At 43.3% G+C, this 25,866-nt stretch overlaps 1 protein-coding gene across 1 annotated transcript in view; it reads left to right on the top strand.

The window, feature by feature from the left end:
- The first annotated feature begins 252 nt into the window (after positions 1-252).
- Positions 253-25,866, top strand: part of LOC137094905 (inositol-trisphosphate 3-kinase C-like) — a 36,379-nt gene continuing 10,765 nt past the window's right edge. The window contains exon 1 of the mRNA XM_067460878.1: positions 253-410. Coding sequence (XP_067316979.1) covers positions 321-410 — 90 coding nt within the window. The 5' untranslated portion in view covers positions 253-320. The remainder of the gene's footprint in view (positions 411-25,866) is intronic.

Consider the following 25,866-nt stretch of genomic DNA (forward strand, 5'->3'; position numbering starts at 1 on the left):
GACATGCAGGAAAAGCACAATCAAAGCATTCCCGGCAGATGGCCATCAATACCCATACACGCATATATAATATACCTATTACACACATAGCTATATATCCAAATACATCTGCATGTCTTATCTCTGTGTATATGCATTCCTGCTTGCGTGCATGCCTATATACCAACCCCTTCCCTCTTCCATAGGGCAAACTCCCATCTGGGGCGCCTCCTCCTCCTCCCTGCTGGAGCCTCCCACCTTCCAGGGGCGGAGCACGCTCTCTTCCCAGGAGGCTGGCTTGAGCTCCGGCTTGGCCTTGGAAGCAGGGCCGGAGGAGGACGATGCGCCTGGAGAAGGGCTCCCCCGTGGGACCTGCAGCCGGACAGAGTTCCAGCTGCCCCGCCACCGCCGGGGACGAGGCCCGGGAAAAGGTGAGCCTTGTTCCTGGGGCGCCTTTCTTAAAGGGGGCCTCAAGCACGAGGAGGTTTGGGGGAGAAGGGCTTCGGCCTCGAGCGGTACTTGGAGCACTACAACTCCCATGATCTCTTATAACCATGATCACAATGTGTGTGCATTTTCCAGAGCGGGAAGCTGGGAGTTGTAGTGTGGTACTTGGAGCACTACAACTCCCATGGTCTCCTATAACCATGATCACAACGTGTGTGTGTGTCTTTTCCAAAGCAGGCTGCTACGAAGCTGGGAGTTGTAGTGTGGTACTTGGAGCACTACAATTCCCATGATCCCCTATAACCGTAATCACAGTGTGTGTGTGTTTTCCAAAGCAGGCTGCTGGGAAGCTGGGAGTTGTAGGGTGGTACTTGGAGCACTACAACTCCCTTGATGTCCTATAACCGTGATCAAAGTGTGTGTATGTATCTTTTCCAAGGCAGGCTGCTGAGATACTGGGAGTTGTAGTGCGGTACTTGGAGCACTACAACTCCCATGATGACCTATAATCGTGATCGAAGTGTGTGTATGTGTGTCTTTTCCAAAGCAGGCTGCTGGAAAGCTGGGAGTTGTAGTGTGGTCCTTGGAGCACTACAACTCCCATATCTATAACTGTGATCACAATGTGTGTGTGTGTCTTTTCCAAAGCAGTCTGCTGAGATACTGGGAGTTGTAGTGCGGTACTTGGAGCACTACAACTCCCATGATCTCCTATAATCGAGATCACAATGTGTGTGTGTGTGTGTGTTTTCCAAAGCAGGCTGTTGGGAAGCTGGGAGTTGTAGTGTGGTACTTGGAGCACTACAACTCCTATGATGACCTATAATCGTGATCGAAGTGTGTGTGTGTGTGTGTCTTTTCCAAAGTAGTGATCACAATGTGGGTGCATTTTCCAGAGCAGGAATCTGGGAGTCGTAGTTTCCCCCACCAAACAAAGTCCTCCCCATCTGCAGGGCATTGTGGACTCACACAATGCAATTGAACTTTATTGCATGACTCTACACTGATCATATAATGCAGTTTCAAACTGCATTACATGGCAGTGTAGACGGGGCCAAAATAGGATCCTAATAATCCCAACTAAGAGCTCAGAAAATGAAAATAATGGAGGACTAAAGTGGTATCAAACTGCGTTAATTCCATTGTGTAGACCAGGGATAGGCAAACTTTCTAACTTGGAGGCTGCATGCTTGATAGGAGGACTGGCTGCCCAGGCATGGAAGGAAGGAAGAGAAGGAGGAAGGATGGAAGGAGATAGAGGGAGAGAGGGAAGAAGGGGAGAAAGAGGGAAGGAAGGAAGGAGAAAGAGGGAGAGAGGGAAGGAAGGAAGAGGGAAGAAAGGAAAGACAAAAGGGAAGGAAGGATGAAAGAGAAGGGAAGGAAAAAGAGGAAGAAGAGAAGGAGAAAGGGAAGAAAGGAAGAAAGAGGGAAGGAAGGAAGGAAAGACCAAAGGGAAGGAGGAAAGAAAAAGAAAGAAGGGAAGGATGGAAGGGGAAAGAGGGAAGGAAGGAAAGACAGAAGGGAAGGATGGAAGGAGAAAGAGGGAGTGAGGGAAGAAGGGGAGAAAAAGATAAGGATGGAAGGAGAAAAGGAAAGAGGGATGAAAGGAAGAATGAGGGCAGTAAGGAAAGACAAAAGGGAAGGAACGATGAAAGGGAATGAGGAAGGAAAAAGAGAAAGAAGGATGGAAGGATATAGAGGGAGAGAGGGAAGAAGGGGAGAAAGATAGAGGGGGAAGAAGGAGAGAAAGAGGGAAGAAAGGAATGACAAAAGGGAAGAAAGTAAGGATGAAAGGAAAAGAGGAAGGAAAAAGAGAAAGAAGGGAGGAAGGGAAGGGTGGAAGGAGAAAGAGGGAGAGAGGGAAGAAGGAGAGAAAGAGGGAAGAAAGGAAAGACAAAAGGTAATGAAGGGTGAAAGGGAAGGAGGAAGGAAAGAGAGAAGGGAGGAAGGGAAGGATGGAAGGCAAGAGAGGGCAGAAATGAAGAAAGAGGGAAGGAAAGACAAAAGGGAAGGAAGGATGAAAGGGTGGAAGAGAAAGAAGGAAGGGAAAGATGAAGGAAGGAAAGAAAGTAAGAGAAGAAAGGGGGAGAGGGAGGAAAGAGGCAAGGATGGAAGGACGGAAAAGGTGGAAGGGAAGGAAGGAAGGAGAAAGAGCCAAGAGAGGGAAGAAGGAGGAAAGTAGGAAAGACAAAAGGGAAGGATGAAAGGGTGGAAGAGAAAGATGGAAGGAAGGAAGGGAAGGATGAAGGAAGGGAAGACAAAAGGGAAGGAAGGAAGGAGAAAGATGGAGAGAGGGAGAAAAGAGGCAAAGAGGGAAGGACGGAAAAGGTGGAAGGGAAGGATGGAAGGAGAAAGAGGGACTGAGGGAAGGAGAAAGGAAAGGCAAAAGGGAGGGAAGAACTAAAGGGTGAAAGGGAAGGAGGAAGGAAAGAAAGAAGGAAGGAAGGACGAAAGGGTGGAAGAGAATGGAGGGAAAAAGGAGGGGAGGGAGAAGAGAGCGAAGGAAGGAAAGACAAAAAGAAGGAAGGAGAAAGAGGGAGAGAGGGAAGGAAGGACAAAAAGGTGGAAGGGAAGGCGAAAGAAGAAGATAAGAGAGAAGAAAGGAAGAATAGGATGGTGAGAGAGGGGAGGGCTTGAGAAAAGAGCTCAAGGGGTTGTATCTGACCCCCGGGCCCAAGTTTGACTATACCTGGTGTAGACGCAGCTCTGTTTGGCTCCATGCAATTTCCTTTTGAGTAATAAACCAGATTGGTGTAGATAGAAGATATTCAAATGGGATTCAGTGGAAACTGGATCGTGGTTCGTCTTATTAAAATATAATTCACTGGAATGTGTACATTATGGCCAGTCTTGTTCTTCTATTAGCAAAATTACTTCAAAGTAAACCCTTTAAACCAATGGAAGTGGTTTCTAGATAATCTACTAACATGAGCGCATGAAGCATTATATTGTTATTATATGCCATGATTATGATGATGGAGCACATTTAATTTTATGCTGGAATAATATTTTCAGAAGCGACTTGCAGTTTCACAAGTCATTCCTAACACGAAAAAAAAAGTATTTTCTGGGATGGACTTATATACCAAATAATTTATTACAGTCAACAATTTATTATAATTTAGTAGAATTTATTATTCTGTACTTATATAGTAAATTATTTTTTATGATCAACATATCAGACAAAATGTACTGCTCATGTGTGATTAAACTTCAAAGTATTCTAATAACCCATAATAGCCCTACAAATCCAAATTGTTGCTGTGTTGTCGAAGGCTGGAATGACTGGGTTGCTGTGAGTTTTCCGGGCTGTCTGGCCATGTTCCAGAAACATTCTCTCCTGATGTTTTGCCTACATCTATAGCGGGCATCCTCACAGGTTGAAGGGTCTGTTGGAAACTAGTCAAGTGAGGTTTATGTATCTGTTTATATATCCTTCTACTGTTTGCTTTGTTTGGGACGGTGCTTTGTTTGCACCATTATTATTATTATTATTATTATTATTATTATTATTATTATTATTGGGTTGTTGTAGGTTTTTTCGGGCTATATGGCCATGTCCTAGAGGCATTCCCTCCTGACGTTTCACCTGCATCTATGGCAAGCATCCTCAGAGGTAGTTTGCCACTACCTCTGAGGATGCTTGTCATAGATGCAGGCGAAATGTCAGGAGAGAATGCCTCTAGAACATGGCCATATAGCCCAAAAAAACCTACAACAACCCAGTGATTCTGGCCATGAAAGCCTTCGACAATACATTATTATTATTATTTGAACCACAACAAGATGAGTCCACAGCAGACACTCTGCTGCTGTTGTATTGGATCACACGTCGGACACTTCCCAAGTGTCTAGGACTGTGTGGTGTATCGGCGAATGATGCATGCAGATCTCAGTAAGGTGGCCTTTTGCCGCTGGCAGATGGTAATTTTGTCAGCGCCGATTGTGTTTAAGTGCAGGCCAAGTTCTTTAGGCACCGCACCCAGTGTGCTGATCACCACTGGAACCACCTTGACTGGCTTGTGCCAGAGTCTTTGCAGTTCTATCTTTAAATCCTCATATCGTGTCAGCTTTTCCAGTAGTTTCTCTGCAATTCTGTTGTCACCTGGGATTGCGACATCAACAATCCATACTTTGTTTTTTAACACGATCGTGAGGTCAGGAGTATTGTGCTCCAAAACTCTGTCTGTCTGAATCCAGAAGTTCCAGAGGAGTTTGATGTGTTCATTTTCTGTAACACTTTCAGGCTTGTGATCCCACCAGTTTTTTGTCGCAGGCAGATGGTACTTGTGGCACAAGTTTCAATTAATCATCTAAGCAATGGTGTTATGCCTCTGCTTGTAGTCTGTCTACATGATCTTCTTGCAGCAGCTGAGGATGTGATCTATTGTTTCATCTGTTTCCTTGCAGAGTCTACGCTTGGGCTCTGTTGTTGACTTTTCAATTCTGGCTTTTCAATTATTATTATTATTATTATTATTATTATTATTATTATGGAATATTGTGTCCAATTCTAGGCACCACAATTCAAGAGAGATATTGACAAGCTGTAATGTGTCCAGAGGAGGGCGACTAAAATGATCAAGGGTCTGGGGAACAAGCCCTATGAGGAGCGGCTTAAGGAGCTAGGCATGTTTAGCCTGAAGAAGAGAAGGCTGAGAGGAGATATGATAGCCATGTATAAATATGTGAGAGGAAGCCACAGGGAGGAGGGAGCAAGCTTGTTTTCTGCTTCCTTGGAGACTAGGACGCGGAACAATGGCTTCAAACTACAAGAGAGGAGATTCCATCTGAACATGAGGAAGAACTTCCTGACTGTGAGAGCCGTTCAGCAGTGGAACTCTCTGCCCCAGAGTGTGGTGGAGGCTCCTTCTTTGGAAGTTTTTAAACAGAGGCTGGATGGCCATCTGTCAGGGGTGATTTAAATGCAATATTCCTGCTTCTTGGCAGAGGGTTGGACTGGATGGCCCATGAGGTCTCTTCCAACTCTTTGATTCTATGATGATGATGATGATGATGATGATTGGGTTGTTGTGAGATCTCCGGCCTGCATGGCCATGTTCCAGAAGCATCCTCTCCTGACATTTTACCCACATCTATGGCAGGCATCCTCAGAGGTTGTGAGGTCTGTTGGAAACTAGGCAAGTGAGGTTTATGTATCTGTGGAATATCCAAGGTGGCAGAAAAAAAAACCTCTTACCTCTTTGAGGCAACAGTGAATGTTGCAATTGGCTACCTTGATTAGCATGGAATAGACTTCTAAGCCTTGCTACTTCCTGCCTGGGATAATCCTTTTGTTGGGAGGTGTTAGCTGGCCCTGATTGAGTCTTTTCTGGAATTCCTCTGCTTTTTTGAGAGTTGCTCTTAATTTACTGTCCTGTTTTTAAAGGGTTTTTTTTAATACTGGTAGCCAGATTTTGTTCATTTTCATGGTTTCCTCCTTTCTGTTGAAATTGTCCACATGCTTGTGGATTTCAATGGCTTCCCTGTGTTGTCTAAGATGGTGGTTGTTAGAGTAGTCCAGCATTTCTGTGTTCGCAAATAATATGCTGTGTCCAGGTTGGTTCATCAATTGCAACATTCACACTGGCCTCCAGCAGACAAGGGTTCTTTCTCCCACCCTGGACATTTCACAGATATATAAACCCCACTTGCCTAGCTTCCAACAGACCTCACAACCTCTGAGGATGCCTGCCATAGATGTGGGCGAAACGTCAGGAGAGAATGCTTCTGGAGCATGGCCACACAGCAATCCAATGATTCCGGCCATGAAAGCCTTCGACAACACAATAATAATTTTATTTCTTACCCGCCTCTCCACGTGACTCGAGGTGCGTTACAACGTAGCTAAAACACACACAGTTATCATAAACATTATGTAAAATACACATAATAAAATCTATTTCTACAAAATACACAAATTAAAATACGCAGAACGAGGATTGCAATATAGTAAACACAAGACGCAAGTTTAAAATCCACAGTTCGTTTACATTTCACGTATACCTTACACACATAGCCTGAAGATAATATTATATAATAGTTTACATAAGCCTGTGTACATTGGATTCTCGGAAAGCAAAGGTGTCACTGTCTCAGCCACGCATTTGGATAATACTCGATTTTGGAGTCTTCTGTATTACTCAAGTATTACCAAAGGCAATGGAATGTGGATTCCTGGCTGGGCTTTAAACGTTTCCAGAGAGAACTTACTCAATCTTTTTTTGCTGATGCCAAAGAAAGTGGGCAAACAAATTTTCCCAAGGCGAGGTTGAAACCTAAAGGCTGACGCAAGCCTCCAGTTTGATCAAGGAAAGTATAATTAGCTGCATCTAATTATAACCGAGGAGGTGGCATAATACATAACAGGTCCTTTACGTTTGCCTAGAGATGCACCACTCAACTTTATATTTTTTTTCTTGCTCACTTTTTCTAGCTTCCGTCTAGTTCAGACCTGGGCAAACTTGGGCCCTCCAGGTGTTTTGGACTTCAACTCCCACCATTCCTAACAGCCTCAGGCCCCTTATTTCCCCCCTCAGCCGCTTACACAGTATTTTCTTTTGATCTTGGGGGTTCTGTGTGGGAGGTTTGGCCCAATTCTATCATTAGTGAAGTTCAGAATGCTCTTTGATTGTAGGTGAACTATAAATCCCAGCAACTACAACTCCTGAATGTCAAGGTCTATTTTCCCCAAACACCACCAGTGTTCACATTTGGGCATATTGAGTATTCGTGCCAAGTTTGGTCCAGATCCATCATTGTTTGAGTCCACAGTGCTTTCTGGATCTAGGTGAACTACAAATTCCAAACTCAAGGTCAATGCCCACCAAATCCTTTCAGTATTTTCTGTTGGTCATGGGAATTCTGTGTGCCAAGTTTGGTTCAATTCCATCATTGGTGGAGTTCAGAATGCTCCTTGATTGTAGGTGAACTATAAATCCCAGCAATACAACTCCAAAATGTCAAGGTCTACTTTCCCCAGTGTTCACATTTGGGGCATATTGAGTATTCCTGCCAAGTTTGCTCCAGGTCTATCATTGTTTGAATCCACAGTGCTCTCTGGATGTAGGTGAACTACAACTCTTAAAAGTCAAGATCAGTATTTTCTGTTGGTCATGGGAGTTCTGTGTGCCAAGTTTGGTTCAGTTCCATCGTTGTGGATTTCAGAATGCTCTTTGATTGTAGGTGAACTTTAAATCCCAGCAACTACAACTCCCAAATGTCAAGGTCTATTTTCCCCAAACTCCACCAGTGTTCACATTTGGGCATATTGAGGTTTCGTGCCAAGTTTGGTCCATCATTGTTTTAGTCCACTGTGCTCTCTAGATGTAGGTGAACTACAATTCCCAAATTCAAGGCCAATGCCCACCAGATCCTTCCAGTATTTTCTCTTGGCCATGGGAGTTCTGTGTGCAAAGTTTGGTTCAATTCCATCGTTGGTGGAGTTCAGAATGCTCTTTGATTGTAGGTGAACTATAAATCCCAGCAATACAACTCCAAAATGTAAAGGTCTATTTTCCCCAAACTCCCCCAGTGTTCACATTTGGGGCATATTGAGTATTGGTGCCAAGGTTGGTCCAGATCCATCATGTGCCCTCTGTATGTAGGTGAACTACAAGTCCAAAACTCAAGGTCAATGCCTGCCAAACCCTTCCAGTATTTTCTGTTGGTCATGGGAATTCTGTGTGCCAAGTTTGGTTCAATTCCATTGTTGGTGGAGTTCAGAAAGCTCTTTGATTGTAGGTGAACTATAAATCCCAGCAACTACAACTCCCAAATGAGAAAATCAATACCCTCAATCCCACCAATATTCAAATTTGGTCCTATCTGGGATTTCTGCCAAATTTGGATCAGTGAATGAAAATACATCCTGCATATCAGATATTTACATTACAATTCATAACAGTAGCAAAATTACAGTTGTGAAGTAGCAACGAAAATAATGTTGTGGTTGTGGGTCATCATGAGGAACTGTATTAAGGGGTCATGGCATTAGGAAGGTAGAGAACCACTGGTGTAGATGCATCTTTAGTCAATCAATTCCCCTCGAATAGATTGAGTAATAATTCGATTTGAAAACTCATTTCCGTTTTCTGCAAAATAATTTGTTCTTTGACCCAGTTAAGTAATGGCTATGTGACACATTTCCATCTTCTGTGCTCGAAGCACTGAATGCCACTGTAAAAATAGCCTAGCTATTCTGAATCTTGAACCTTTTACCCATTCCTGTCAACACGCAGTCACACTTTCCTGTTTTTGAGAGATGTTGTTCTTCGCAAAGGTCGGGGCTTAAGCAAAATCAGCGACGACGACAAAGAGGGAAATCTGAGTCCCTGAGATTCCACTCTGAAAAATGAAAGCACTTTAGGAGTTAAGCAAAATCAACAGGGTTTCCCCTCATTTGCTCCTCTGTAGTTTCAGGAAAATATTAATTGCAAATTTATTAAAAGTCTACAATGCGTCTTTGACAAAAAGCTCCATCAAAGTAGTAATTGATTTTTTTCAACCCTCAAGTTGGAGTTTGGTGAGGCACCAATAACTTTTGGCTGAGAAGTCGAAAGACCTTGCAAAACTACAACTCCCAGGATTCCATCGCATTGAGCATGGCAGTTAAAGTGATGTCAAATTGCATTGATTCTACATTGTAGATATTTCCTGTGTCTAATGAAATCCAGACATTAGTAGTTTTGCAATGTGTTTAAAATTCTACTGCCCTGCCACCTGCCCGCACTACAAATCCCAGGATCCTGTAGGATGGAATCACAACAATTAAAATCATACCAAAATGTTTATAATTGTGTCATACGAAAGGGACCTAATAAAAGACCTGTAATTACTATAGACAGCTTAGCCTTTCACAGTTTAGGATACATCTACATTGTAGAATTAATGCAGTTTAGCCCCACTTGAACTGCCATGGCTATTTCAATGCTATGAAATTCTGGGATAAGATACTTACACTTCATTGGGTGCATCTACACTGCAGAATTAATGCAGTTTGATCTCTCTTGAGCTGCAGTGGCTCAATGCTGTGGAAGCCTGAGAGTTGTAGTTTGGTGAGATATTTACCTTTCCTTGGATGCATCTACACTGTAGAATTAATGCAGTTTGACAACATTTGAACTGCCCTGGCTCAACTCTCTGGAATCCTGGGAGTTGTAGTTTTGTGAAATGTTTACCCTTCCTTGGATGCATCTACATGTAGAATCAATGCAATCTGACCCCATTTGAAATGCCATGACTCACTGCTATGGAATCCTGGGAGTTTTAGTTTGGTGAGATATTTTCCCTTCCATGGGTGTATCTACACTGTAGATTTGATGCAGTTCGGCCCCTCTTGAACTGCCATATCTCAATGCTATGGAATATTGGGAGTTGTAATTTAGTGAAATATGCACCCTTCTGCAGGTGCATCAACACAGAATTGATGCAGTTTGGCCCCACTTGATCTTCCGTGGCTCAGTGATATAGAAATCTGGGAGTTTTAGTTTGGTGAGATTTATTCATCCATGGATCGTAGAATCATAGAGTTGGGAAGAGATCTCATGGGCCATCCAGTCCAATACCCTGCCAAGAAGCAGTAAAATTGCACCCTAAGCACCCCCGACAGATGGCCATCCAGCCTCTGTTTAAAAGCCTCCAAAGAAGGAGCCTCTACCACACGTCAGGACAGAGAGTTCCACTGCTGAACAGCTCTCACAGTCAGGAAGTTCTTCATAATTTTCAGATGGAACATTACATCTACAATGTAGAATTAATGCAGTTTGACCCCACTTGAACTTCCATGGCTCAATGCTATTGAATCCTGAGAGCTATAGTTTGGTGAGGCACCAAACTCTTTGGCAGAGAAGGCAAAAGGCCTTTTCAAACTACAACTCCCATAATTGCATAGCATCAAAAGTGGAGTCAAACTGCATTGAAGATGTAGTCATGGTTTCATCCTATAAAATCCAGAGACCTGCATGTCAAGAAAAGGAAAAAATGTTTAGCTGGAGATCTCTACTGTCTCCGCAAAATGCAAGCCCTTTATCTGGTTGTTGATGTTCCCCTGAGGATGTGCAAAGTGCATTTCGTCGCCTTTTGGAGGATTCGTAGATTGCAACGCGGCTTCCAGAAAAGGCTTGACTTTCTATGTGTAATTTCCGGGATGCTTCATCTGCTCCAGGTGGAATTGTTCACTCGGCCGGAACGGTGCTTCATTTCCTGCCTTTCCAAAGGCAAGCTGAGCGAATGCCTGGGTGAGTCACCTTGTTATGGGTTGCTCATCCTCGCTGGGATTGTGTTTTGTTTCAACAAGGCACCGAAACCAACGGAGCTGAACACAGCTGCTCTGCTGGAATGACACACCTCGGCGATACCTGCTCTCCCAAAAGATACTGCTCCGCTCTGTGGTTGTAGTTGTGTTTTCCTGTGTTTGCAAACTTTCTGGTAAATCCTCGACTGGCATTGGCGGGATTTTGGATCATTGAGAGATCCAAAGCGAAAAGGAAAATCTTCTTTTGCCTCCTCCTGCAACAGTTCTCGGGGTCTGATTTCTTTGTTTATGATGGCCACGCCACGTTTGTGGCTTTGACCTTTGCTAAAAAGCAGTCTAGTGACACAAAAGCCGACTTACAATTCCAGTCCTGGAGTGCCAATTTTAAACTTTACTTACTTACTCCAAGGAGGATTGTCTTCCAGTATTCTTGTGGGTCCATATGTGGCTGTGGAGCCCTATTCTTGCTCTGCATCTTCTTCCGCAGTGAGGGCATTGGTTTCCAGGTGGCGGTCTTGGCCGGGGTTGGCTTGATGTGCCTTCCTCTTGGCACGCTTCTCCCTTTCGCCCTCCATTCGTGCATCTTCAAATTCTGCAACACTGCAGGTCACAGCTGACCTCCAGCTGGAGCGCTCAAGGGCTAGGGCTTCCCAGTTCTCTGTGTCTATGCCAGAGTTTTTAAGGTTGGCTTTGAGCCCATCTTTCAATCTCTTTTCCTGTCCACCAACATTCTGTTTTCCGTTCTTGAGTTCGGAGTAGAGCAACTGCTTTGGGAGACAGTGGTCAGGCATCCGGACAACGTGGCCGGTCCAGCGGAGTTGATGGCGGAGGACCATAGCTTCAATGCTGGTGGTCTTTGCTTCTTCCAGCATGCTGACGTTTGTCCGTCTGTCTTCCCAAGAGATTTGCAGGATTTTCCGGAGGCAGTGCTGATGGAATCATTCCAGGAGTTGCATGTGACGTCTGTAGACAGTCCACGTCTCACGGGCATATAGCAAGGTTGTGAGGACAATAGCTCTATAAACAAGCACCTTGGTATCCCTACGGATGTCCCGGCCAATTTTAAAAGCACCTTGCCATTTGTAAACATTGCCTTTTTAAAATTCTAAGATGCACTTTCCCCCCATATAAACATCTTTACAAAGGGGTGCATCTTAGACCCCATCTACACTGCCATATAATGTATTAGAGCATTTTAAAAATAAGTTGGTGAGTGTGTTAACTGAAAATGCAAAGCATGAAGCTGATTGGTTGGGCTATGTCCAAGAGGCTAGCTGAGCCTGGGAGTTTTGGTAACAGTTACATAAACAAGGTTTTGCTTCTGGGATGCTGGAAGAAGATCTTCCACATGGACACCTAAGGACCATTTGAATCTCTCTTAAAGGACATTGTGTGAGTCAATGCAACTGTTCACATGACTGTATATATGTTGCTCTGCATTTTAAAGAGTGAACCTTTTGTTCTTTACTGATCATCTGTGTGGCATATCTTTTCTATGGCAAGACAGTGTGTGGATTGGTAAAATGTGAACTATGCATGATTTTCATTCCACCACAGTTTGAAACCGCATTATATGGTCAATGTGTACACTCATATCATATCGCTCAATGCATTACAAGCAGTCCCCAAGTTACAAGCACCCACATTATAAACAACTTATAGTTAACAATGGGTCTGAGACAACAGGAAGTAAAATAAATTTGCACCGGGATTGTGGCACAGCTGGCTGAGTGTCAGCTGCATTAAGATCACTCTGACCAAAAGGTCATGAGTTGGAAACCAGCCCAGGTTGGAGTGGGTTTCCAACCAATTGCGTGTAGCTTGTTGTTGACCTTTGCAACCCAAAAGACAGTTGCATCTGTCAAGTAGGAAAATAAGGTACCACCTTAAAGTGTGGGGAGGCTAAATTAACTAATTTATGAGGCCATAAAGAAGACTCCAGCAAAACATTCCAGCGGGGAAGCGTGCGGGGAATGCGGAAGTGCTTCATCAGCGTCACAGATGGGCAGTGAAAGTGACAGCTCCCCTGGCGGCCAGAAAAAAGTTAAATAGCCTCTGTGCATGTTTGTATGTCAAAATTGGCATTGAATGTTTACCATGTATGTGTACACTGTAATCCGCCCTGAGTCCCCTGTGGGGTGAGAAGGGCGGAATATAAAAGCTGTAAATAAATAAATTAATCTCTAGGAAGGGAAATTAACTCCTGGAAGAGTTATTATCATGGGGAAGAAAGGCGTATCCACCAATCCTTTTACCACAACAAGCCGTGTGTGTGTTTGTGTATGTACGTGTTCCCACTTACAAACAAATTCAACTTAAGAACAAACCTACAGAACCTATCTTGTTCATTCGTAACTAATTTGGGGACTGCCTGTATATAGCAGTGTAGATGAGGTCTTAGAATTGAAGGCAGTATCTATATTTTATTGGTGGTATTCAAATTAATGTGCATCTTACAATCTGTGATGCTTCAAATCAAAGAAATATAGTGATTGTAATTTTTTAAGCCTTCAAAAGTGGGCCTTTGTAGATGTCCAGCTCCGGCAGGATTGTATAAGATTAGCACAAAATGTAGTGATGGATTAGAAGGCCATCATTACATTTATTTGTATTTATATTCTGCTTTGCGTCTCCTTTGAGAGAAAGGAAGCATGATATAAATACAACAAGAACAAGAATAGTAATAATTTAACATAAAAATTAGAGTGATGGTAGAGATGTATTTTTTATTTTTGCCAATTCCTGGTGGGTTCAGACTTTCCAGTCTCCCCAAATGAGACTTCAAAGGCCGAAAGGCAAGTGTGAGACAGGCGCATAAGAAGGCTCGGTGCAGAAGAATTGTGTCAAGACTTTCATTTTCCCTTTTCTGACTCTTCAAAGAAGTGCGCTGTTGCTTGAACCTTCATTGGAAACAAACAGTTCGGGTTCCATCTGCCCCCAGCCTGGGACTTTGCTCATAAAGAAATGGGGATTTGCACCTCTGTGTCATGCAAGGAGAGTACAGTTTGTTTGCGATGATGGGAACTAGCAAAACAAGTGGAAAGTCTACTCATATCTCCTGCTAGAAAGATTTTTCATCTTGTTTTGAAAATCATCGCAATCTTGTACTGCCTTCATATCTGTGGGTTGCACTTACCTACACTTGCATGGTCTGGCTGTTGTTGTTGTTGTTGTTGTTGTTGTGAGTGCATTAGAAAGGCAAGATCCACAATATAACCTTGCCATTTTCATACCAATCGTTATGGCTGGCTCTAACTTACAGGATCTTCAGATTTGATGAGGCACTAATACGGGATGGGAATCATGCAGCCTTTCAGATGTTGTTGTTCTGCAACTGCCAGAATTTCTCATCATCAGTTATCCTGGCTAAGGATGCTGGGACCTGCCGTCCAAGAAGAACTCCCTATCTCACTGAACATTCTCTTACCAGAGTAAGCCCTCAGTTGCACAGTGGGTCAAAGCGCTGAGCTGCTGAACTTGCTGACCGAAAGGTTGCAGGTTCAAATCTAGGGAGCGGGGAGAGCTCCCGCAGTTAGCCCCAGCTTCTGCCAACCTAGCAGTTTGAAAACATGCAACTGTGAGTAGATCAATAGGTACCGCTCCAGCAGAAAGGTAACAGCGCTCCATGTAGTCAAAAAAATACAAAGAATGAATATATTTTAATAAAACTTACGTGGATTGCAGCATGGGTTTTACATTATTTTTCCACATAATCACAATTTGCTTCAAAATATTTTGTCATCTATGGACGAGTTTTTGATGCCTGTATCATAGCCAGTTTGTCACTTCTGATTTCACCATGTTTTCCACCCAGGTGTTCCTTCAGTTTAGTGAACAGATGAGAGACACTGGGTGCGAGATTGGGGCTGTCAGAGGGGTGGCTTAAAACATCCCAGCCAAATGAAATCAACAACTCTTGTGTTGCATGAGCGGTGTGCGGATGTGCATTGTTATGAAGGAGACAGACTCCTGCTGTCAGCATCCCACGGCGTTTGTTTTGGATGGCTCTGCGAAGTTTCTTTACGGTCTTATAATATATTCCGTACCCATTTTACCACATACTGCCTTGGCATTACATCCTCTCCATAAACTGAAACAATTTTGTGATGAATTGCAGCGGCATTCATGCCCTTAGCATTTCGGTGCTTATTATAGTGCAAACTTCGCACTTGGAGGGAAACAGAATGAGAACCTTCACCGCAACGCCAGTTGATGAGCTACTGACAACTGGCACTGCTCGTTCACTTCTTGCTGCACAGAAGTGATACCAATTTTCCCTGAGATAATTCCCTGCGAGAGCTACATGCCTTGTAACCTTACTTTCCGTATCACCCTAGTATATTTGCTGCTCTTCTTCCCATGGAGCAGGCTTGTGGTATTCTGTGAAGTTTGGGTTTAGGATATCTAGGATATCATAATCTGTGGATGTGAGCCGCACTGAGTCCCTTGGGGAGATGGTAGCGGGCTATAAATAAAGTATTATTATTATTATTATTATTATTATTATTATTATGCTCAAGTTTCAGTATATATAATGTACAAAGGTGTGCCTTATATAAAATGGCAAAATTGAGATTTGCTTTTTGGGATTTATTATTTTTTCAAAATATATATTTTCAAGTCATGGATAGTCGACTTTGTGGATACAGAATCTGTGGATATGCAAGTCTTAATTTTGTTGATTTGATTTAAATGTTCTCTCTAGGAATTTCTAGATCAGGCATGGGCAACCTTCGGCCCTCCAGGTGTTTTGGACTTCAACTCCCACAATTCCTAACAGCCGTTAGGAATTGTGGGAGTTGAAGTCCAAAACACTTGGAGGGCTGAAGTTTGCCCATGCCTGATCTAGAGCTTTCAGTGTCAGAGTCCTGTTGGAGAACCTAAACATTCCTAGAGAAAAATTCTCTCAGATCAAAATTTTTTGCAATTCTTGTATATCTGCAATGTTCCCACTTTCATAGGGGTCTGTACCCCTAACTGCAGTGACTACAGAGACCGGGAACCAGCTTCCAACATGCCTGCCTCAGTCTTCCTTCCTTCAATGTGACTCTCACTCTTTCTCTCTCGAGCTTTGCTGTCATGGAAAATGTCTTGCAAGATTTCCTCCCGCCGGGTTGCTTGGCATCCTTGCTGGCATCATCATTTGCTGTGCCCATTCTTTCTCTTCTCCCCGCCTCTTTCAGACAAAAAAAAGGAAGAAAAGGGAAGGGCCTCACGTGGCGTAAATATTATGGGTGGGGAGTGGCGTGGGAAGCGCATAAAAGGGACAGGCGGTGTGCTCGCCCAGAGACGATTATGCTCACGCTTCCTCTTGCTTCAGAGCTGGGACTGCTCAGTTGTTGGGTTAACGTCGGCCTCGGGGAGGCCATGAGAAAGCTGGAGGGGGGCTCCTTTCGGGTGAGTAGTTGACACCAAACGTAGCTTTGTGGCAGGTACTTCCTTCCCATGTGGGTCTTGAGTGTGGCCAGAAGGGAAGCAGACTTCGGGACATTGTTTTTATTTGTGGAAAGGGTCATTTCCAAAGCACAGAAGGAGATACAATGTAACTGTGTATTGTGAAAGCTATGCAGGAGTTCTTTTCAGGTGAGTGCTTCATTGCAAATATGACTTCCTTTGGGCTTTGCGGCAGGTGCTTCTCTTAAATAGCAAAGCAGGGCAGCATGACCAGACTTTGGGGATATTTCTTTTATTTGGGGATAGAGTTGTTTGCAAAGCAGATAGGTGAAGGTAAAGGTTTTCCTTGACATTAAGTCTAGTCGTGTCCAACTCTGGGGGGTTGGTGCTTATCCTCATTTCTAAACCAAAGAGCTGGCGTTGTCCGTAGACAACTACAAGGTCATGTGGCCAGCATGACTGCATGGAGCACTGTTACTTTCCCACCAGAGTGGTACCTATTGATCTACTCACATTTGTATGTTTTCGAACTGCTAGGTTGGCAGAAGCTGGGGCTGACAGCAGGATCTCACCTCACTTCCCAGATTCAAACCACCAACTTTTTGGTCAGCAAGTTCAGCAACTCAGTGGTTTAATCCGCTGCTCCACAGGGGGCTAAGCACATAAGGAGACGTAATTTATGAGTTCTGTGTTTTGTGATAGCTGGACAGAGACTCCTTTCAGGTGCATACATCACTCATAATGTGGCAGCAATGTAAGGTAGCACATTTGACTTTGGGATATGGCTTTTATTTGAGGAAAGGCTCATTTCCAAAGTACAGAAGTAGATATGATCTATGGCTTCTCTGCTTTGTGGAAGCTGGAGGAGGGCTCATTTCGGGTGAGTGCTTCACCCGAAAATGTGGCATTCTGTGGCCTTTGTGGCAAGTGCTTCCCTTGCATGGCTGGATCTGAAACCAGTCAAGTGTGATTAGAAGGAAGTCAGACTTTGGAGAAAGTAAAGAAGATGAGATCCATGGCTTCTCTTTCCATCAACCTATGAGTGAGCCATGCTTATCCAGCTTACTCTGGGGTCATTTTTTTTCAGGCGCCCCCAAACTGCAGAATGACCTGCCAATGAGGTTTGACAGCTGGATACATTCATTTGCCTTTAAAACAGCGCTAAATGCCAATCCCTATTAGCAGATCTATCCAGATAGTTTTGCAGATCTATCCATATGTTTTTTAAAGTATGACTTGATTAATTTTCATATGTATTGATTCTATATACTTATACTAAGTGCTTTTAACAGGTGCTACATGTCTAATCTGTGGTTGCATTTTAATCAGCTGGGATTCTCTAGAAGCCATGGCCTTGGCATATCCAGGCCAGGCATGGTTATTTAGCAAAATGTAACATGTCCTGTTTTGTGCTGGTCAGTGACCGTAATAATGTTTTGTTGTTGTGGTTATATAATAAATAATAATAAACTTTATTTATATCCCCCACCATCTCCCCCAACGGGGACTTGGAGTAGCTTACATGAGGCCAAGCCCAAGCAATAAATTACAGCAAAATAAAACCAAAAACACAAGCAACAAACATCATCTGTATAAATAAAAATGTAATGTTCGTTTGTGGGATTAACAGAACTCAAAAACCACTGGATGAATTGACACCAAATTTGGACACAAGACACCTAACAATCCAATGTATGTCCTTCACTCAAAAATTGATTTTGTCATTTGGGAGTTGTAGTTGCTGGGATTTATAGTTCACCTACAATCAAAGAACATTCTGAACCCCACCAACGGTGGAATTGAACCAAACTTGGCACACAGTTCTCCCATGACCAACAGAAATTACTGGAAGTGTCCTTTGGTTTTGGAATTGTAGTTCACCTACATCCAGAGATCACTGTGGACTCAAACAATGATCAATCTGGACCAAACTCTACACGAATACTCAATATGCCCAAATGTGAACATTGGTCGAGTTTGGGTTAAAATAGAATCTTGACATTTGGGAGTTGTAGTTGCTGGGCCAAACTTCCCACACAGAACCCCCATGTGAGCCACAGCAACATGTGGCAGGGGACAGCTAGTAATTACATAAAAACATATGAATACATTAGCTATATAAAATTACAATAACACAATCACAGTGACAATGATTAAAAAACTTGGGTGAGATAAAAGGAAGAGCAGGTTATTTGAGAAGGGGAGCTCATAAAAAAACATGGGGTTGTGGGGCCAAGCTTTCCTATGAGGGGGGGGGGGGCATGTACTCCAGTGAAAGAAACGTTAAGGGTGAGCAATAATGTGATTGTTGTTGTAACATGTCCTTTGCACATGTTCAGAGGCAGTTTCCTCCATGTGGCAAGTGTGGACTTCGTAAACTGCACTGCGGGCTGATTAAATTCTTCTCTTTCATCACCACCTCCTTCTCAAAATATTGGAAGTCATAGTTTGCTGGAGGAAAAGGGGGGGTGTGCTAAGCATTGAATGCTCTCTCCTTCTGAGGCCCCTTCTACACTGTTGTATAATCCAGATTATCTGCTTTGAATTGGATTATATGTGTCTACACTGCCATATAATCCAGGTCAAAGCAGATAATCTGGATTTTGTTTGGCAATGTAGAAACGGTCTGTATTCCTTTGCGGACTCTCTTTTGGATTCTGGTAATGCTTGGTTTCTGCTGAACTCTCGTCTTTAAAAATTTGGGGTTCTAGAAATTCCTACGAGGAAGAAGTTTGAGGTTTAACCTCTAATGCTAGAAAAGGGATAATTCCTAGAATATTGTCGAAGGCTTTCATGGCTGGAATCACTAGGTTCTTGTGGGTTTTTTCGGGCTATAGAACCATGTTCTAGAGGCATTTCTCCTGACGTTTCGCCTGCATCTATGGCAAGCATCCTCAGAGGTTGTGAGGTCTGTTGGAGTTAGGACAATGGGTTTATATATCTGTGGAATGGCTGGGGTGGGGCAAGGAGCTCTTCCCTGCTGCAGTTAGGTGTGAATGTTTCAGCTGATCACCTTCATTAGCATTTGAAGGCCTGCCTGAGCCTGGGAAAATCTCTTGCTGGGAGGTGTTAATCTGTGCCTGGTTGAGGAAGCACAACATACAAACAATCTACAAACCCACCAAGAAAATCCAACAAATGCTACGTTCAGCAAAGGACAAGAGGGATCCTCTCACCTCTGCAGGAGTCTACCATATACCATGCAGCTGTGGACAAGTCTACATAGGGACCACCAAACGCAGCATTGCCCAGACACGAATCAAGGAACATGAAAGGCACTGCAGACTACTTCAACCAGAGAAGTCAGCCATAGCAGAGCACCTGATGAACCAGCCTGGACACAGCATTTTATTTGAGAACACAGAAATGCTGGATCACTCTACAACCACCATGTCAGACTACACAGAGAAGCCATTGAAATCCACAAGCATGTGGACAATTTCAACAGAAAGGAAGAGACCATGAAAATGAACAAAATCTGGCTACCAGTATTAAAAAACTCTAAAATTACAACAGCAAGAGGAAAAAACCAGGCACAGATTAACACCTCCCAGCAAGAGATTTTCCCAGGCTCAGGCAGGCCTTCAAATGCTAATGAAGGTGATCAGCTGAAACATTCACACCTAACTGCAGCAGGGAAGAGCTCCTTGCCCCACCCCAGCCATTCCACAGATATATAAACCCATTGTCCTAACTCCAACAGACCTCACTACCTCTGAGGATGCTTGCCATAGATGCAGGCGAAACGTCAGGAGAAATGCCTCTAGAACATGGCCCCATAGCCCGAAAAAACCCACAAGAACCTTATTCCTAGAATATTTGCCCCCTCCAGTCTTTAGCTCATGAAATTGAGATGTTTGTGACCCGCCTTTATTCAGCTGCTGTCATGCCTCAGTTTCTCTTTGTGGAAATGTGTTGCTCTGGCTTCTCCCACCCTTAGGAGCTCAACCCACTGCTGCTTTGTTTTCAAACAACAGGTGGGAAACTTGGCATCGTCCATTCATTCCTTGGCGCTGCCCGCAGCCTGTCCTGTGCCAAACCCACCCAACCTGTCAGGGCAGGTGGAAACGCTGAGGTTTCTCCTGTTGCCATTTCCCATGAAGATGTCCCCTTCTCTTAATCCCATGCCTGGGTTGTGACCAGCCTACAAGCAGCTGTGGAGTTCCAAGCTGTGGATGGTGGTGGCTGTGGGTACTGGATCCGTGGAGACGGAGGGTCGATTGTAATTATATGGTGATTAACTGGGAAGGAAAGGCATAATGCACAAAGCCACCCTCCTGAACAGAATGGAGTGGCAGAAAGGAAAATTAGATCTTTTATGGAAATTATCATTATCATAAGAGAGCTATTTTTCCCTTCCTGTTACTCCATTCTGTTCAGGAGTGTAAAGTATTGTAGTTTTGTGCATTGTAGGTTTTCCCCTCTGTGCATTGAGCCTTGGTTTGATGTTATTTAGGCAACAAAGGAAGAAACCTGTCAAGGAAGAGACTGAATATGTACTCGATTGTTAAGATACTTAATGCTGGGTTGTTGTGAGTTTTCTGGTCTGTATGGCCATGCTCCAGAAGCATTCTCTCCTGATGTTTCACCTGCGTTTATGGCAGGCATCCTCAGAGGTTGTGAGGTCTGTTGGAAACTAGGAAAATTGGGTTTATATATCTGTGGAATAATGTCCAGGGTGGGAGAAAGAACTCTTTTCTGTTTGAGGTAGGTGTGAATGTTTCAATTTCAACAGAAAATGAACAAAATCTGGCTACTGATACTTTAAAAAAAACTCAAAAATCATAACAGTAAATAAAGAACAACACTCAAAAACTGGGGAATTACAGACAAGAAAAAATCAGGGCCAGCTAATCACCTCCCAACAAAGGATTTCCCAAGGCAGCAATCTGCCAGACTTTGAAACTGCAAAATGTTCAAGTAGCATTCTCTCCTGATGATTCGCTTACATCTATGGCAGGCATCCTCAAAGGTTGCGAGGCCTGTTCCAAACTAGGCAAGTGAGGTTTTTATATCTGTGGAACAAAATCCAGGGTTGGAGAAAAATCCCATCAGGGCCAGCTAACACCTCCCAACAAAGGATTCCCCCAAGCAGGAAGCAGCCAGGCTTTGAAGCTGCAAGGCCATTAAATGCTATTCAAGGTGGCCAATTGCAACCTGCCTCAAGCAGACAAGAGTTCTTTCTCCCACCCTGGACATTCCACAGATATATAAACCTCACTTGCCTAGTTTCCAACAGACCTCACAACCTCTGAGGATGCCTGCCAGAGATGTGGGCAAAATGTCAGAAGGGAATGCTTCTGGAACATGGCCATACAGCCTGGAAAACTCACAACAACACAGTGATTCTGACCATGAAAGCCTTCGACAATACATACTCAATTCTACTTGCAGTAGACGTTTACGGTAAAGGCAGATGCAGAAGGAGACATTCTATGCTGGAACAGGTTTGCCAAGGAAGAGCTTGCCTAGATCCTTGATGGACAGAGAGAAAGGAACTCTGTGTATGCTCAGGAGCACCACGTCTGCATAATATGTCAAGACTGGAGCCTTGGGACTGAATATCCCTGAATCTGTGTTTATCTGGATGGAGAGGACATCTTTTTGAGCATGCACAGAGTGCCCTAGCCCAGACTTGTGCCAACTGAGTAATGGGCTTGACTTCTAAACAGAAGTGAACCTTAGGAAACTTCTCCGCCTTGGAAACTCTGCACACCTGAAGGAGGATCTTTGCTTTTGAGCTGCGGTTAAGTCTGCCAAACCACAATAGGAGCTCGCAGTGGAAACTCTGTGTCATGCTGTGGTTTTGTGTTGCCTGTGATAGCAGGGAGGGGCGGAGGAGGCTTTGCACAATAAGATGGAGATGATATTTGTGATCCAGAAGGTAAATACCTAGGGATATATTGCAGCTCTTTCAAGGAAGCTGAGCAAAAGCACCCAGTGCAGTGTTTCTCAACCTGAGGGTCGGGACCCCAGGGGGAGTTGCAAGAGGATGGGTTTCAGAGGGGTCGCCAAAGACTATCAGAAAATATATATATTTCTGATGGTCTCAGGAACCCCTTTGGCAGAAAAGGCTGAAGATCTTTCTGCCTGTCCTTCTCTTCCTTTTTGGTGTTGGTGAACTACAACTCCCAGAATTCAAAAACAGCCCCCCAACCTCACCAGTATTCAACGTTGGCTATGCAGGTAGTGTGCCAAGTTTGGTGCAGATCCATTGTGGGCTGGGTTCAGAGTGCTCTTTGATTGTCGATGAACTATAAATCCCAGCACTTAAAACTCTCAAATGTCAAGATCTGTTTTCCCCAAACTCCACCAGTGTTCACATTTGGGCATATTGAGTATTCGTGCCATTTTTGGTCCACACTCATAATTGTTTGAGACCACTGGATGTAGGTGAACTACAACTCCCAAACTCAAGGTCAATGCCCACCAAACCCTTCCAGTATTTTCTCTTGGTCATGGGAGTTCTATGTGCCAAGTTTGGTTCAATTCCATCGTTGGTGGATTGTAGGTGAACTATAAATCCAAGCAATTACGACTCCCAAATGTCAAGATCTGTTTCCCCAAAACTCCACCAGAGTATTTGTGCTATGTTTGGTCCACATCTATAATTGTTTGAGACCACAGTGCTCTCTGGATGTAGGTGAACTACAACTCACAAACTCAAGGTCAATGCCCACCAAACCTTTCCAGTATTTTCAGTTGGTCATGGGAGTTCTGTGTGCCAAGATTGGTTTAATTCCATCGTTGGAGGAGTTCTGAATGCTCTTTGATTGTAGGTGAACTATAAATCCCAGCAACTACAACTCACAAAGGACAAAATCAGTCCCCTCCCTAACCCTACCAGTATTCAAATTTGGACTTATCGGGAAGTTGTGCCAAATTTGGTCCAGTGAATGAAAATACATCCTGCATATCAGACATTTACATTACAATTCATAACAGGAGCAAAATTACTGTTATGAAGTAGCAACTAAAGTAATTTTATAGTTGGGGGGTCAACACAACATGAGGAACCGTGTTAAGGGGTCGCGGCATTCGGAAGGTTGAGAACCACTGACCCAGTGAGATTCAACAGACCTCACAACCTCTGAGGATGCCTACCATAGATGTGGGCAAAATGTCAGAAGAGAATGCTTCTGGAACATGGCCATAGAGCCTGGAAAACTCACAACAACACAGTGATTCTGGCCATGAAGGATTCAAACTTTGGTCCTCCGGTGCAAGGATTCAAACTTTGGTCCTCCGGTGTCCTAGATCAACTATTACTCCATATTGGTTCTCAATCTGAAATTACTCTGTGCAAAAATGTATTTGAGTTTTGCAGCATTTTTTTTTGCACAGATAGCAGCCTTTACTAGGCAGGAAACAAATTCTGTGCACAAAACCCAGCATTTTTCTATATAAAGATTTTTTTTCTGTCCAGGAAATACTATTTTGTGCAGAAAGGTTCACAGTTTTCTGCACTTTGAAGATGATTGTGTGTCTCGGAGTTAACTTATCAAGGTTACCTAACAGCTCAGAAGTCAAGTTTTGAATACGTTTTTGCACCCTGCCTTCCAGAAAGCCATACTATCTCTCCATGTGTGGGACTGTGACCTCTTTCTAGTTGCTGCAGAAGGGAGATATAGTTCTTGGGTCATTCCCCACCCACTGGGAAGTTTGCGATAAAGCCTGTCAGTGCTTGATCAGTCTTTCTACCATGTCAGGTCAGAGGGAGCGGAGGAAATGTCTGGCAGGGACGTTGGCATTTAATATCCTAATATTACTTTTGTGCCAAGGGAGATCCGTTCCAAATGAAAGCTCTACTGGCTAGTAAATGTTTTTGTTGTTGTTATTTGCCATCGAGTCAACCACAAGTGAGACCACCAAGAGCATTGGCTACCCTGCTCAAGGTTTGCAAACTCTATCCATCTATAGCAGGCATGGGCAAACTTTGGCCCTCCGGGTGTTTTGGATTTCAACTCCCACAATTCCTAACAGCCGGTAGGCTGTTAGGAATTGTGGGAGTTGAAGTCCAAAACATCCGGAGGGCCAAAGTTTGCCCATGCCTGATCTATAATGCTATCTCCATCCTTTCCTACTACCTTTCTCATTAGCAAACATTATTTTGCCTTTTCCAAAATAATATTTTGCCTTCTTCTCTACTTGATGAGTCACGTTGCCTCATTATATATCCAAATCCAAAGTATTTTGGGCTTCAAGACAGAATTCAGGCCTGATTTGCACAATGGGCACATCTGCTAGAATAAAAATCCAGCAATATAAAGCTTTCTTTTGCCATGTTTGGGAGTCCGTGTTACCTGTAGAAATCTATACGCTTATCAATGCAGTCGAGAATCGTATTGGCCTTTTTAGCTGCCGCATCACACCGTATGTTCATCTTATGGTCTATTACGGGGGTGTCAAACCCATGTTCATGGTGGGCTGCATCAGCCTTTGGTTGCCTTCAAAGGGCCACCGAATCCATGGATGGATAATAATACTATATTTATATTTTGCTCTATCTCCTCGGATGGACTGAAGGCAGATCCATAGAGACAGAAGACCAACTATGTGTGTGTGCGTGTGTGTGTGTGTGTGTGTGTGTGTGTGTGTATATATATATATATATATATATACACACACACACACACACACACCCTGCCAAATGTTGGTGTGGCCCAGTCTGTGTATAGATGTTTTGTGTGTGTATATGTGTGTGTGTGTGTATATTTGCCTATATGTGTATATGTGTGTTTGTGTATATATGTATATAGCCGTCCTGAGGATAAGAAAGGACAGGATATAAAAGCCCTAAATAAATAAATAAGTGTGTGTGTGTGTGTGTGTGTGGTTTTGTGCATGTGTTGTAAATTTTGTTTGTTTTTTTTGGCTTTTTAAGTCTCTTCTGCTGTGTTTTTCAGTGTTTTTTTTATAAGTGATGGTCAGTCGTTGGCCTGATAAGTGTATTGTGTCCAAATTTGGTGTCAATTCATCCAATGGTTTTTGAGTTACGCTAATCCCACCAACGAACATTTCATTTTTATTTTTATTTTTAATATATACTAGCCATCCCCTGCCATGCGTTACTGTGGCCCAGTCTGTGTTTTATGTGTGTATAGTGTGTATATTTGTGTGTATGTGTGTTTTCGTATATATATGTAGTTTTGCACATGCATGGTCATGCGTTTTTAAAAGCTTTTTAAGTCCCTTCTGTGGTGTTTTTCAATGTTTTTATGAGTGATGATCACTCGTTGGCCTGATAGGCGTCTTGTGTCCAAATTTGGTGTCAATTCGTCTGGTGGTTTTTGAACCACAAATGAACATAGCATTTTTATTTATATAGATGTGTGTGTGTGTGTGTGTGTGTAGCATAGTTGTAGGGTTTTGAAGGTTTAGACCAGGGTTCCTCAAACTAAGGCCTGGGGGCCGCATACGGCCCTCCAAGGTAATTTACCCGGCCCTTGCTCAGGCTCAACCTAAGTCTGAAATTACTTGAAAACACAACAACAACAACAACAACAACAACAACAATCCTATCTCATCACCCAAAAGCAGATCCACACTTCCCATTGAAATACTAATAAGTTTATATTTATTAAAATTGTTCTTCATTTTAATAAATATAATTATTGCATTGTTTTTAAGTGTTTTTGCACTACAAATAAGATATGTGCAGTGTGCATAGGAATTCACTCTTGTTTTTTTTTTCAAATTATAATCCGGCCCTCCAACAGTTTGAGGGACTGTGACCTGGCCCTCTGTTTAAAATGTTTGAGGATCCTAGTTTGGAACGTATATTATGCAGC

Source organism: Anolis sagrei, chromosome X, assembly GCF_037176765.1.
Source record: "Anolis sagrei isolate rAnoSag1 chromosome X, rAnoSag1.mat, whole genome shotgun sequence".
In the NCBI taxonomy this organism is placed as follows: Eukaryota; Metazoa; Chordata; class Lepidosauria; order Squamata; family Dactyloidae; genus Anolis; species Anolis sagrei.